This window comes from Asterias amurensis, chromosome 11 (assembly GCF_032118995.1).
Source record: "Asterias amurensis chromosome 11, ASM3211899v1".
NCBI lineage: Eukaryota > Metazoa > Echinodermata > Asteroidea > Forcipulatida > Asteriidae > Asterias > Asterias amurensis.
The window spans coordinates 4,256,338-4,272,035 of NC_092658.1; the positions used below are offsets into that span (position 1 = coordinate 4,256,338).

The window sequence follows — 15,698 nt, forward strand, 5'->3', positions numbered from 1 at the left end:
AAAGGGAAGGGTCACGTTTGGTAATTACTCAAAACAAATATTAACTTAAAAACTGACTTGGTAACAAGCATTGGAGAGCTGTTGATAGTATAACACATTGTGGGAAACGACTCCCTCTGAAGTAATGTAGTTTTTGAGAAAGAGGTAATTTCTTACTAAAATAATAAAAGCCTTCTAGCTAGAAGTCTTTTATTCTTATCTGAAAGCACACAAATTCGTCCAACAAGGGTGATTTTTCTTTCATCGTTTTCTCACAACTTCGATGATCGATTGAGCCCAAATTTTCACTGGCTTGTTATTTAATTCACATGATGGGAAACACCAAGTGAGAAGACTGGTCTTTGACAATTACCAAACGTGTACCTTCCCTTTAAATGCATTGTATATGTACGTCATGATATCAGACATAGCTGAAGGCCAATGAATAACACGCAGTTTATCAGAGACTGTACCAAAAAGCACCATACTCACTTTCATGTTAAATGCCTTGTGTACGTCAGGATATCAGACATAGCTGGCACATGAGTAACACGACCTTTTCAGACCAGTCTTTACCTTCTTTATGAAATCTCTTCATATCGAAAAGGCAAATTTTTATACTAAAAACCGCAATGCGTCTATCGATTTCCTACCTCGATGGTTTCGAGAAGACTATGTTTTTCGTTACACGACTATGCTAGAATATTATCGTCAGGCATTTGAATGTGACTGGTTCTATCAGACGGTAGAGAACGACTCGAGCAGCGAGCTTTGTTTTCACATCACAAAATAACTCTAATAATCGACAGAATACTTGTTGCTGTACAATGAAGATTCGAGGCTTGAATACCGTTCTGTTTCATCTCTTGATATTGATGGCAATGCAAAGCATTATTGTCCTCTCTTCTTGTCCAAATGGCTGGGTAAAATGGCGTCAGTCTTGTTACATCTTACTGCCCGAGAAGATGAACTGGGTGCAAGCTGAGGCGGCATGCAAGCGACCAGGGAGCAACCTCATAGTGCCTGACTCAAGAGAAGAAAACCAATTCATTTACGAGTGGGCAGTGAAAGGGAATGACGGTATGTGGATCGGCTGCACAGATGCTGCTCAAGAAGGAGTTTGGCTGTGTGGGGGTCAGCCTGCAAGATTCACCAACTGGAACCACGGCAGCCCGAGAAACGACATGGATCTGAACTGTGCCCGAATGACGATATATTCTGGTGGATGGTCTGATAACTCAAAATGCAGTAACATTAGTACAAAAATAGCTGCATGTGAGATGCCGGTCCCTATCGTGCCAATCTACCACACCCTGCTAGGTCCCGATGGGCGTGTCTCTCAATACTGCCCCCTCAATCACGTCATCGACAACCTGGCCGTAGAGGGTGTGATTGTTTGTGGCTGGGCGTGTACATCAGATCCTCGTTGCCGCTCCTTTAATATTTGGCAGAGCAGCGAGAAAGAGAAGAAATGTCAACTCAACAACGTCACTAGTATTGAGGAGGACAATAACACCGACTCTAAGGATACTGAGGGTTGTGTCTACTTTGAACTGTAATGGTGTCCGTTAGCGATTGCTGCGGCCAGAGATGCGGTTGGTACCCGCTGCGAATTTGCCCAACGTGGATGAATTCGACGTTCGTGTGAAAATGCTGTGACATTTTTTTTGATATATATATCAGCAAGTAATTACGTATGAAACTTACGCTGAAATTTTTACGTGTGACTTTTTTTTATCTCTTTCTTTGATAATTTTATCTACAAATAGCGTGAACAACAAAATCCCAGTAAATATTGTCGTAGCTTGAAATCAATATGTGTTGTTATTGTAATTGTTGTTTTAATATTCATTTATTCAGCTAAGGTCTCGAATTCGAGCATCTAAAAGCGATAATTTTTTGTTTTCCTCCATTATTCTCTCGCAACTTTGACAACTAATTGAGTTCAAAATTTCACTGGTTTGTTATTGTATGCATATGTTGAGATAAACCAAGTGAACAGGTGTCTCGTGCCTTTAACACAAGAAACTCACAAACCCATGCCTTCAAGTACAATTCGAGACCTCAGCTGAGGCCTTTCATTATCAAATCAAATATTTTATGGAGACAGTACTTCGTTCTCAAACTACGTTAACAAAAATATAGCCCCGAAACACCAACAAACAAGCACATTGGGTCGGGCAAGTTGGTCCATGAAATGCGTTGAAACCGTTTGTCTTACTATAGTGCATATATGGTTAGAAAGATCTTTTAAAAGTAGAATAATTTTAACAATCCACACACAATATACCTCCAAATTGCATGATTTTTCCTTCTACGTCGTGAAGTAACACGGCCCGCCATTTTGTTGAGTCAAGTTTTTGACTCTCCACAGAATGGCCGACCGTGTTAGTTCACAAGTAAAAGGAACCGTGAAATTTCGAGGCCTCTCAGGCAGGATAAAATTCGTGACTTGAGTTTTCAAGAACGTTCATGATCAGTTTATGAACATTCATCAACAGTTCATAACTGTTCATCACAGCAGTTAATGAACCAAGTTCATCCATTCAATTCATGAACATTTAGTGGACTTTCATGAACTTCATGGATTCTGACGAAAGTCAATCTAAAACTATAATCTTGACTTTACTGCAAAAGCTTCTTGAGTTACCAATACAAGAATGTTTGATTAATATTCATGAATGTTCATGGTTGACAAAAGACATGAAGAACAGTGATGAACATTCACGAGATTCATGACCTCATTACATATTGAAAATGTCAAAAAAATGTGAAATTAAATTTGACTAATTACAATCTTGTTTTGTAAACATTTAATGTGTGATTTATATGATTGCAAAAAACTTGGGTATAAATTTGATGAAAAAAACTGTTTAATTTTTCTGTATTATCTAACTGTGAGAAGTAAAATAAAAAAATTGACAAAAATAAAGAATCGTATGAAACTGTTGAGTATTATAATATCTTCATTCAAAAGAACAAGTGTATTGTTAAAGACTTTTTTAGTGAATGGTATTTCAAAGAGTATCACCCGCCCTAACGAAAACAATTTGAACTTTTACTTTTAATGGTCAGGAACCATAACAACAATTTAAAACGTTTCTTATAAAACACATAAGAATTGGTCACGTGATATATTATCGGGATCCCGACATAAACTAATTTTGAGCACTTTATTTCACTGCTACAAATAATTGGCGGACTTTTTCGAGCAATGGCTCAAATGAAAGCTTGTAACTTTCTCGACCCCCATCAAAATACGTATTGAATTTTAAATAAAAAATGTTGGGTAAAATCTGTCATAGCAACACTGACATACCCCAAAACCAACATATTATGCAAAATACTATGATTGTCACGTATATAAGGCTAAATCCTTCCCCAATACTAAAACTCAACTCCTGAAACCATAGACAAGTATTATCATTATCCGTAGTTGTTGAACCACATAGAGAACTGGGTAAGGGAAACAGACTACTGTTTAGACTTGATTCAAGTCCCGTTCTCGTGCGAGAGGTCCCTAAGCATGCCCGCAGTCAAAATGTAGCTATCGTGGTCCCGCGTGGTTGGGAGACTATGCAGAGCATCACAAAACCATAGTTTTCTGACGGTGGCACGGGATTTGGACTTGAGTCAAGTCTAACTTTTATTCGGCCGAACTCAACATCTTTTGCAAGCTCGACAATATTATCAAAAGACAGTCCAATAATCGACAATCCAATTCTACAAAATGATTATTACCCCTGCCCCCCCCCCAACCACCACCAAATACCACCCTCACCCCACATTACATTTCGCAACATCTGTATACACTATAATTATCTTCATCTTGCATGGAAGCGCGGCATCCCGCTAGTAGTTTGAATTAGAAAGATAATTATTTATTCAGCCAACGTTAAAAAGTTAAAACCTAAAACATCGGGAAAAGGTAGTGTAGCTCGAGCTCTCCAGATTTAACAATCACAACATTACATTTAAGAACATAACGAAGAAAATACAAAAATATAATTATATATACAAATAGTTGTCATTAAAAGCACGAACAGCATGAGGATAAAAACTATCTATGAACCACTTACTACCTTTAAAATGCTTAGAGGGGAGCAATTGGGTGAAATTCGTCTTGCATTATAGACCTATAGTGCGTTTACACATTCTGTCATAATAGATTGATTCGCTAGCACCGATAATCCTCTCTTCTGAACGTACAACATAATTATTAAATGCTATTGTGCAAAGTGAGTGGTTCTACTATTGTCCCAGACTCAACACATTAGGCAGTGTGAAGTTTGCTCGAAGGTCATGCACAGAAAGCCGAGTCATAACACTATGGGGCGCCGTTTGTCCACTAATTGTTTGACACTTTTAAGGCATGTTTTTACCATGGTTTACAGCAATTGGATGTAAACCATAGAAACTGTTGCCAAATCCTGTTATGGTTTACATACCAGTAAAGTATTTGAGATGTGTAAATTTTCATGGTTTATAAACCATGTTTATTAAGAAGTCTCGATTTTCATGGTTTATAAACCATGTTTTTAAGAAGTCTCGATTTTCATGGTTTATAAACCATTGTCACAAACCATGATTTTATGGTTCATTTGTTATGGTTTATAAACCATGATTTGTAAACCACGATTTTTATTCTTCAATTTTCATGGTTTATAAACCATGTTTTTTAGATGTCTCAAACCATGTTTGTAAACCATGATTTGTAAACCATGAATTTGATGCTTCATTTTTTATGGTTTATAAACCATGTTTTTAAGATGCGTAAATTTTCTTGGTTTATGAACCATGATTTGTAAATGTTTTTTTGTATGTTCATGGTTTGTAAACCATAAACTTATACACAACAAATACTTTACTGGTATGTAAACCATAACAGGATTTGGCAACAGTTTCTATGGTTTACATCCAATTGCTGTAAACCATGGTAAAAACATGCCTTAAAAGTGTCAAACAATTAGTGGACAAACGGCGCCCCATATAACACAGGGCACATACACATCGTAGATATTTTGTTGTTGATGCTTGTTCATTTCTTTCGCAGTGAAAAGTCAGTGGTTACACACGATACTGTTTTAGACAGGAGAAAGCAACCATTTCCTGCATGCAGTACAATATGGCTGACACGACCGAGGAATCTTCAGGCCATCAAGAAGCCGGGCTTGAAGCCCCCATGCCACCAAAGCAGTCAGACACACCCACACCCAGCAATATTGTTCGACTAAATGGACTCAATTTCCCATGGATGGTAACGCAGGAGTCTCTAGACACACTACGAGCTTACGATGTATGGGATGATGATGTATGGGTTGCTTCTTATCCCAAATCAGGTAAGCAAATGTATAAAGTTCCTTAGCGGCCCACCACTATGATTGCACCATCTAGATAACCACCGTCCCGACCAAAGTGCTTGTTTGGCCATGGTTTGGCCCACCCATATGGTGTTACACCCATTCGCAACATTCCAAAACAGATCATAATCCTTGCTCTATGCATAGATAGAGCTAGGTTACATCATTATTCCATGTTCCATGTGTGGCAATGAACATTCTCTCTGTTTCCCGGATGCTTCCCCAGCCTGTCCCCATAGGGTGCGTTCGTTTAGCTTTGCTGGGTTGACCCCGGTCTGCCCCGGTACGTTCGAATAGCTTTAGCGGGGCTCACCAAGGTCAGCCCCCAGTGCCTTGTGGGTAACTTGGGGGTGACCTGAGGTGCATGCCGTCACCACAAGAGGGCGAGTGTGATCGTTCGATTATCTCTTGTCAGGGGCTTACCCGAGTGAGCAGTGCGGGGTCGACCCAGGGAAGCTTATCGAACGCACTCAATGTGTTGGCTATTGGGGAGACTAAAAACCATAAATAGGAACAGAATAGGAACCAAGTTATTGCTACTACCAGCCCAGGTTTGACTCTTTCGTTGTATACAACGTGAAGGAGTCCAAGGTGTTATTAGTGTTGCAAGGGACACTAAGAATAATCAACGGAATTTCAACCTCTCAAATCAGGAACAAATCATGAAATAAAGCAAAATTGTTGTCAAATTAATTTTGTTTCGCATTGTAAAGAATCTTTCTACAGTAATAACTGACGTCGTATAGCTACCAGGGCTTAATACCATCCACCTATGAACTCGTGTGGATGTAAGGCCAAGTAAAAAAAAAAAAAAACACCAGTTGATCGTCCGGGTTTTTCCAAAAAGAGAAGGATGAGGGGCTTTTTATACAAAAAACTAAAAAACAAACAATTCTTTCAAAGCTGGCCGCCAAGTATTTTAATTCAAACTGGTCACCAATTCTTCAGTTTAAAGTCAGCACTTACTTTATGTTTACAAGCTATTTTAAGAACTTGTATTTGTTTAAAAAGATTATAGTAAGTTTAAAGGCAGTGGACACTATTGGTAATTGTCAAAAACACAGTTGGTGTATCTCAACATATGCATAAAATAACAAACCTGTGAAAATTTGAGCTCAATCGGTCATCAAACTTGCGAGATAATAATGAAAGAAAAAACACCCTTGTCACACGAAGTTGTGTGCGTTTAGATGGTTGATTTCGAGACCTCAAGTTCTAAACCTGAGGTCTCTAAATCAAATTCGTGGAAAATTACTTCTTTCTAGAAAACTATGGCACTACAGAGGAAGCCGTTTCTCACACTGCTTAGTACCATCAACCTCTCCCTATTACTCGTCACCAAGTAAGGTGTTATGCTAATAATTATTTTGAGTAATTACCAAAAGTGTCCACTGCCTTTAATGAGAAATACGCAGAAAATGTGTCTTTTTTTGGCAAACAAAATATATAAAAATAGTAAACAGAAACAACGATGCTGCCTCAAACGAGGATGAGAGAGTATGGGACGATTTGATTTGGCCAAAGTGGTGTTCGAAGCTTTGGATGGTGTGAAAATTAGTGAGAAGTAAGCCAAACAAAAAATAGTATTGACACCAAGTAATAAATCTATGAAAAGAGCTGGTGTGATCAGAGACAATAATTGCTTCCACAATAAAAATTAATACATGGACCAGCAAATTTACTATTTTTTAATTACTTCTTCGTGTAGATGTGCTTGCCAAAAAACAAAAAAAATAACATACGTGTATTTGGTAATGAATTATTTTTTAGAATATTATGTTTCGTAACCATAAAACTATTTGTATACACAGCAGTATGGACAGGATCCCGGTCAATCGCATTTCACTCTCCAGATCTCGCCGGTGTCACGTCTTAGATGTCCGGCGTGCTCAAAGTTCCGGGTGACGTTACAGTGCATTTCGGCACGCAGTAGTCACGGTCTCAGATAAAAATGTCCGGTGATGAGCCAAGCTTTCCGAATGACGTAGCTGGGCTTTTCAGCATGCTGTCGTTGCGGGCGTTTCTCTCCCGCGCTCTACTGCCGCCTATAATAATAAATCCCCGATACTTTTTTTGGTTATCGTATGAGTGCTTTTTCGCCTGGCAACGCACAACCCTTCTGGCTTTCAGAAGAACCTTTTTGTAATTCCCGCTTCTCATAAACTCGATTATGTGGTTGCTTTTTCACAATGTCGTAGACGCTCCGAGTCGTTCATCACACGATTTACTTGTGGACGCCGCCATGACAGCTACGCGCTCGAGCAAAACAAAGTCGACTCAGCCCGGCACTAAAATCGTCCATTTCGCTTGTGCGCAAGTATGAAATGACGTAATATAGCCGTATTTGGTAACCCGGAGCTTTTAGCACACCGGACAACTGAGACCGTGACACCTGCACCGAATTGTACTCCTTGTTTGTAATAGTATCTTTGCTCAAGGACACAAGTGTAGTGACTGACAACAGGCCAGGATTCGAACCCACTTCTGTAATTTACACAACTTGAGTCCCAGACCGCTATGCCACGACACAATGGTTGCGCGATTAGCTTCCCCGGGTCGACCCCGATCTGCCCCCGGTACAATCGAATAGCTTTGCCGTCATTCCAGGGGGCTCACCCGGGTCAGCCCCCAAGTGCCCAGCCTGTGGAACGGGTCACTTTGGGCTGGACCGAGGTACATGACGTCGCAAAGAGAGGGCGAGTGTGATCGTTCGATTAGCTCTTCAGGGGCTCACCCGATTGAGCACCGCGGGGTCGACACAGGGAAGCTAACCGAACGCATCATTGTGTGTGAACATTGAACACATAATACTGTTTCCTTTTCCCCCACCAGGTACTCACTGGGTAGTGGAGATAGCCAATCTTATCTTCGCCAATGGCAATGTAGATGAAATAAACAGAGCTCAGCAATCTATCCCAGTTGAGTTTGAACTCTCTCAGCCGGGGAGACCTAAACGACCTATGATGTCTCCCATACCTCAATATAAAGCAATGACAGAGTGGAAAGCACCGAGGGTTATTATGACACATCTTCCAGAGGAAATGATGCCTTCTCAGATATATCAAGGAAAAGGAAAGGCAAGTCATAAAATAGTGTGCTATTATAGGGAACTCATACTATGCATTAAACAAGGCGATGCCCGTCTCTTATTGGCTGGTGGTGTGGCCAAGGTTGTAGCTACCACGGTCGGAGCCGGTCGGCTATCACCGGCCCCAGCTTTTGCCGACCGGGATCCAACAAAAAATATCAAACTCCGACCGGCATAAATTTATGTAAAACTGTTTTAAATGCCATTGAAATAAGTGAAAAATAAAGAAAACAATCCTGTAAAACTCCTAATTAGGTGTGTATTTTATTTCTGTAAAAACAATCAAAACAATTTTCTCTCCAAAACCGCGATGTTCTCCGTGATTGTTGCTTAAAAATAAGCCGCTTGAATGCTGCGAGTTCATGGAGTACTAAAAAAAGCACGCACAATCTCCGGCGTGCGTGTAGTATCCATGATGCACAAAACCACATGGTAATACTCACACGGTCGCCCACTGGTTCATGCAGCATGCACAGCACATAACACACACAGTCCGAAGTCCATCTTAACCAAGATTCCGCACGCTGTGATTGGCCATTGATGGCTGTTAATAAATCCATATTCATGATCTTCTTGGCTAGCCTTCTTCACAACACACGCTCACGAACGGAGTAAAGAATTGGCGAACGTTGTGCATCACGCCTGCAGACTGTATGCACAATGCACAGCCTTGGAGGAGTTCTAGTAACATGGACAACTTTTGCCAACAGAGGGCGTTGCGGGCCAAAGTTCATTGAATTATTTCTCAATGTGTGTTGTTGACCGATCGTTGATTCACGAAGATTTTGTTGCAAACGGAGATCAGAACATGTTCAAAACAAACAATTCTCAAACAACAAGTTCATTCAAATGGTTGTTGATAATTTAGGGCATAAATTAAGAGATAAAGTCGTCCAATTTTAGGGACTTCACTTCCGTGTTTTTTAAATATTTTTTTTTAGTTTCAATTTTTTTTTGTACCATACATGCAGCAGGCTAGTGAAAAAAACCTGCGGGCGATAAAGAATTTTGGTTGACTCGCCCGGCGGGCGGTTGAAAACAAAGTTATTCTGATGGGCGGACCATGTTGGTGGAGTCGTCGAAGTTGCATTAAATTTTTATTTAGAATTTTATTTAGATGATTTTCCTGTCTATTAATACTTGTTGGAAAACAAATGAAAAGACAAGAATCAATTTTTGAGTTTATTGAATGCACTTCGTTGAGAAATTGTCAATGAATACAACTCAGTGAAACATGGCTTTTCTATTCTACTAATGTGCTCCTTTTTGAAATGGAATAGTCTAGATTTTGCGGCAGTGATCGGACATGTGTCCCGTCATCCTGTGTTTCTGAACTTGTCTCTCCACTCTGCATTGCCTTCTGATGAATATATGCAACTGCAAGCTTTTCAATTGACAAATTCAACACTCAAAAATTCTGCCTAGTAGTCTACCTACCCTATTTTGAGATGGGATTTAAATCGTAAACAGAATATTAATTTTATTTATTTTACCCTAACATTTTACTTTAAAACTTAATAAGTATTTATTTTCTATGGCTCCCTGGACATGTTTTTTCCTTTGACAATGGCTATGTCAAGGCACAAATAGGCAAGAGAGAGCCTGGGGAACCCATCAAAGCTTAAACAAAACCTAAAAATCTTCAGCTTCCAAAGACGCTGCCCCTGTTGATCCCACCGGGTTGTGAGGCGCTACGCTGCCCCTACATGTACACCCACCCTCTCGACTATGCTCTCGACAAAATTAGCCGGCATCCAATTTGCCCTAGCTACAACGTGTGGCTTTCCGCTTTCCAGGAAACGATGCCTTCTCAGATAATATATCAAGGCAAGCGAAAAGCAATTCATTCATTATGTAGTGACCTCATGTATTATTCATTAGGGTGATGCCCGGCTCTGATTGGCTAAGGGCGATGTGGCTTTCCCTTTTCCATTTCTTCTCAAATGTATCAAGGCAAAGGAAAGGCAAGATACATTATTGAAGGACCTCATGTACTATTCATTATGCTGGTCACCTTTCCATTTCTCTTGAAGCCATTATACACTTTCGGAACAGAAACAAATAAAAGTTCACAGATTTACAAATAACTTACAGGGTTTACAGAAGGTAATGATAAAAGACTTCTCTTGAAATATTATTCCATGAAATGCTTTACTTTTTGAGAAACAATTATCAATTCTCGACATCGAGAATTACGGATTTATAATAAACACATGTCATGACACGGCAAAACGTGCGGAAACAAGGGTGGGTTTTCCCGTTTTCCTGATGACCGATTGAGCCTAAATTTTCACAGGTTTGTTATTTTATATATAAAAAAACCACCTGTTGCGCAAATTTGTGTGCTTTCAGATGCCTTTCCGAGAGCCTTTTAAGTGAGAACCCCGTTTTTCTAAAAACCAATGTAATTATCAACAGCTCTCCAATGCTCGTATACCAAGTAAGGTTTTATGGCAACAAATATTTTCAGTAATTACCAATAATTATTGTCCAGTGTCTTAATATGCATTTTATAATGTCCTATTTATTTATATTTATTTGTTTGTACTTTGCAGGTGATTTACGTCATTCGAAATCCGAAGGATACAACTGTATCCAGCTGGAAGTTTATTCAGCCTTATTTACTTCATCCGCGTTACCACGAATGGGACTTTTTCGTCAAGGAGTCTTTCACTGAAGATAGTAAGTTTGGTATACTACTGGGAAAAGTGAATTTGCACAGAGGACGGTCTAATTTCAGGTTATTTGTTTGTGACTTTTGCTTATAATAGTGATACTATTGCCATGTATGTGATGAAATATGAGTGTGTGACGTCATTTAAAAGGCACTGGACACTATTGGTAGTTACTCAAAATAATTGTTAGCATAAAAAGTTACTTGGTAACGAGCTGTTGAAAGTATAAAACATTGTGAGAAATGGCTCCCTCTGAATTAACGTAGTTTTCGAGAAAGAAGTAATTTTCCACTTTTTATTTTTTATTTTAAGATGGTCGCCATGAATGTCAAATATCAACTGGTTTTTTTTCTGCTGCTGAAATACACAAAACATTAATGAAACAGTTTGGTCAAGGCATTCAGACAAGACATTCAGATTTTTTTTTTTTTGCTGAGATCATTTAAAATAACCCTTTTTCAAAAAAAAAAAGAAAAAAAAAATGTGCATAAAAAAACTTGAGAAAAAAAAGAGGTGTCTTGTAAAAAGGAAGCGGGCGGGGACGCTAAACATTTCTATTTTTCTATTTTTACTTGGCCTAATATTATTATGTTTTGGGTATTTACACACCCACAAAGCCTAGTTGAGAATACCGTGTACAACTCTAAATTTGTACTTGTTGACCACAGTTGGTAATTTAATCCTTTTATACAGTCAAAAAGTGTTATCTTATACACAATGACATGTTCTCTAAGATTTTGTTGTTTTCGCAATCTTTTGTTACATGCTGACTATAGACTGTTTTAGAACTGCATTGGTGTGTATCAACTATATATCAGTTAACATATTTAATAATAATCTTGCACTTCTTTGGCCCCCCCCCCCCAAATTTAATCTTTGCCCCAACTTGCCCCACCAAATGAAAATGTCTAGTTACGCCACTGCTCAGCTGAGGTCTCGAACTCAAGCATCTGAAAACACACAACTTCGTGCGACAAGGGTGTTTTTTGAGTTCAAATTTTCACGGGTTTGTTATTTTATGCACATGTGTTTATGCTAGCAATTATTTTGAGTTAGAAAGATGTAAAAGTAGATGATCTACACAAATTGGCCGTGAAATTGCGTGGTTTTCGTTTGGTCAAAAAATTTACCCCCATAATTGGTCGACCGTGTTTGTCGACGAGGTAAAAGGTAAACCACCCAATTTCGAGGCACGTTAATTTTTTTGTGTGGATCATTGCATTCTACTTTTGAAACCTCCTTCTAACCATAATGTTACAAACGCGTTCTTTAGACCAACTCGTCCGATCCAAGGCAACGTGTTCCTTTAATCATTCAAATTGATTTTATTTTTGTATGTACTTCAGTTATATACGGCTCGTGGTTCTCTCGTGTCTTGGATTTCTGGAACAAACACCAACATGACAAAAACTTTCTTTTTCTCAAGTACGAGGATATGAAAAAGGTATTTATTATTAGTTGTTTTTTTAAAGATAAATTATAATTTGTTTAGCTGCAACTTTTAGCTGGAAGTGTGCAAATACAGGTGAGGCAAATGTGTTTAAAATATAATTCGCATGTTATCAAGTTTGTATACTTATTGCATTGTATTGTTTTTAGGATAACTATTTATTTTTCGATGCGAGACCAATAGACCTTTATCATGGTATGGCCATCTTGATTTTACTCCCTTTCAACTCATTGTACCAAACTGAGGCTGGGCGAAATAATAGTCTGGTGCCATGTTTGCGCAATGAATGTTAGCATTCATTACTGTAATTGGACACGGGGAACATGACCAAGGTGGTGACAGCGTGATAAAGGTCTAAACAGCTGTATTTCAAATTCCTGTGATTGTTTTTAATTGGTCAACCAGTCTAGTCTAATCTAATTTAAACTTACTTCATTCTTTTTTTTAGGATAGAAAGGGAGCGGTGATCCAAATCGCAGATTTTCTAGGAAAACGTCTTTCAGATGAAGAAATTGATCGTGTAACTGAACTCAGCAGCCTGGAAAGCATGAAGCAAAGGTTTTCAAGCAGTAAACCAGATGGAAGTGCGCCCCCAAGTGACAACAGCAAGGCTCCATCTGCTGAAAATAAACCGAAGCTGCTAGGTGCACCTTCAGTAATCAGAAAAGGTTGGTGAATTACATTACATTACAGTGTTGGTAATGACTCAAAAAAAATTTTTAACATAAAACTTACTTGCTAACAGGCAATGGGTATACAACTTTGTGAGAAACGGTTCTCTCTGAAGTAACGTATTTTTTTGAAAAAGAGGTTATTTGCAGTCTTTAGGCATTAAAAAGCACACTGCACATTTTGTGCAGCAAGTTATTTCTTTCTTTCGATATTCTCTTGCAACTTTGATGGCCATTGAGTCAACATTTTCACAGATTTGTTATATTCATATGTTGGGATACACCAAGTCTTTGACAACTACCGAAGGTGTCCTGATCAGTGCTTTTAAAATTAATGATTTTAATGGTAGTATAATCAGGTGATGTTTACTCCGCGGTGGTAGAATAAAAGGAAACGTTTCTCTAAAAACAAACTCTACCTGGCAAGTACATACACACATGGTGTTACCGCAAACCAAATATGTATTGATACCTCACCATGCAATACCTCAAATCATGTAAACAATATTAATATAATATATCTTTGTTTATTTCCAACCCAGGGGTGGTGGGAGACTGGAAATCATACTTCACTGTTGCACAAAGCGAGGAAGTCGACGCTTTGTATAAAGAGAAAATGGCAGGATCCTCACTCACCGTGGAGTTCTAAAATTTAAAATTTCGTCTTTTATAAGAAATTATGTGTATTTTTACAATGCTGCTCTTGAATATCGACACATTCGTGTCGGGATTGATAAGTGAACCATTAGATTTCCTTTTGAATCGATTGAGCTCTTTTTAAAAAATTTAAACTGAAGCTATGTTTCTTTATTGTCTTCTCTCTTCTCGTTGGTCTATAAATAGAACGTTGAGAAAATATTTCCGAAATCCCCAAAATTCAGCTTCAAATCATTGCATTTTTTTATTTGATTTTGTTTTCAAAACTCTGATCAAAAGCCTTCAGGTTGAAATTAAGTACATGTAATGTTTGTATTTTTACCAATTCTGTATAATACCTTTATTATACCCAAAGGGAACATTGCATCCCTTCCAAATAATTTTTTTGATTGTAGGTAGTAAAATGGATTCTCTTTTAACTGTTAGTTGAGATAATTAATACAAGTCGTGTAATGTTAATCATTTATTAGCAAATTAAAACTGTATTTTCCGTGTGCCATTAAACAAACCTATTTTCAGATGTTGTTTACTTTTTGATTTTTTTCTCAAGGGCTCTGCTACGGGCTCGAAACGTCTAACCTTACTGTTTAAACAACTTTTGTTAAACCACAGGCCCTTTTGGTTGGTAAGCAATTTTCAACATCTAATTCAATTAGCTCGTGTATTGTTTTTATTATAGGATGCCTTGACGTGGCGGCAGCAGCAAATACGTTGTCTATGTATAAAGAAAAACTTGTTTTAAAGTCACCTGTCAGAATAAAGCTTTTGTCACTAAAATATGTGTTTTGATGAGTGGAATATGAATAAACAATTAACTAAGGTTTAACAAAATTTAGTTTCCATGTTATTTACAAATCTGAAAATAAGCCCGACCGAGAGGGCGCTGTTCATTACGTCAATCGAGGCACGATGAATCGCATGCAGTGCCAACACAAGATAGTGACGCTTGGCGCAAGCTTCAAACAAGCCCTCAAAGTTGAAACAATACCTGATTTTTTTTTCACGTTAGGCAAATGCTCCTTTAGGTTCGTTACGTCTTTCAGGTACCTTCTTCGACTTCCCTACTAGCTGGAAAAATTGTTGGGATGGCGTCATGTTTTAGAAAAGAACTTTTCTCTTCATGTCAAAATGTGTAGTGTATTCCGGATTTTTGAAGCACGACGGCTCGAAGTGTTAAATTTGCTGCACAGCGCTGGAAAAGACTTGCAAACGGCCCACTTGGTCGACCTTGCCGGAAAATGCAAGAAAAAAACTTTTTTCGAAACGTACAAACTCACGACTAGGACTTGAATGTAATGTACTTGTACGTATGTTCGATCGAGGCAAAGTCTGGGGTAGGCGGAGTCACTTTATTTTTTTTAAACATATAAATCGTTAAAAACAATTACTCAACAAATTATTTTATAGTTCAGAAACATATTTTATTATTATTATATTTCCAGGTGACTTTAATATGGTTGATTGAAAACACTACATTAAAAGTTTTTGAAATGTAATGTTTCTTGTATTTTGTTTTATTCGGAAAAGTACACTATTTCATATGTGCTAATAACTGACTTGTTCGTACTCCTCCTTGCAGACTCTTGGCGGCGCCCTTTATTCTACAGAATTCAAATCCTTTTGATTCTGAACCTGAGTCGATTTCACTTAGAAGTAAGTTAAGACTAGCCCTATTAGAGATATTATAAACTTAAGGCTAGACCAACCTGAGACGATATAGAAGAGTTTGCGGTAACACCACGTAATAACAATCTCTAAATGAGTTGGGGTGGTTCTGAAAAGAACCGTTGGGTTAACTCGACGTTTCGATCAGTATGC

The 15,698-nt window shown here is 38.3% G+C and overlaps 2 protein-coding genes across 2 annotated transcripts; both read left to right on the top strand.

The window, feature by feature from the left end:
- Positions 1–806: 806 nt before the first annotated feature.
- On the top strand, positions 807–1,538 carry LOC139944129 (low affinity immunoglobulin epsilon Fc receptor-like). Its single transcript, XM_071941092.1, has one exon. The coding sequence runs from the start codon at positions 807–809 to the stop codon at positions 1,536–1,538; it is 732 nt and encodes a 243-aa protein (XP_071797193.1).
- A 3,446-nt stretch (positions 1,539–4,984) lies between these two features.
- LOC139944581 (sulfotransferase 1A1-like) lies at positions 4,985–14,476 on the top strand. The gene is made up of 6 exons (XM_071941632.1): positions 4,985–5,318; positions 8,172–8,416; positions 10,983–11,109; positions 12,449–12,546; positions 13,001–13,220; positions 13,766–14,476. Exons 1-6 carry the CDS (start codon positions 5,093–5,095, stop codon positions 13,870–13,872), a joined length of 1,023 nt encoding a protein of 340 aa, XP_071797733.1. The 5' UTR covers positions 4,985–5,092; the 3' UTR covers positions 13,873–14,476.
- Positions 14,477–15,698: the final 1,222 nt, after the last annotated feature.

Bases quoted from the DNA above. Each gene is read 5' to 3' on its own strand.
- LOC139944129 (XM_071941092.1), top strand. From the start codon at position 807: ATGAAGATTCGAGGCTTGAATACCGTTCTGTTTCATCTCTTGATATTG.
- LOC139944581 (XM_071941632.1), top strand. From the start codon at position 5,093: ATGCAGTACAATATGGCTGACACGACCGAGGAATCTTCAGGCCATCAA. The intron at 11,110-12,448 runs GTAAGTTTGGTA...TATGTACTTCAG, and splicing joins GGAGTCTTTCACTGAAGATA to TTATATACGGCTCGTGGTTC. The intron at 13,221-13,765 runs GTTGGTGAATTA...TTTCCAACCCAG, and splicing joins ACCTTCAGTAATCAGAAAAG to GGGTGGTGGGAGACTGGAAA.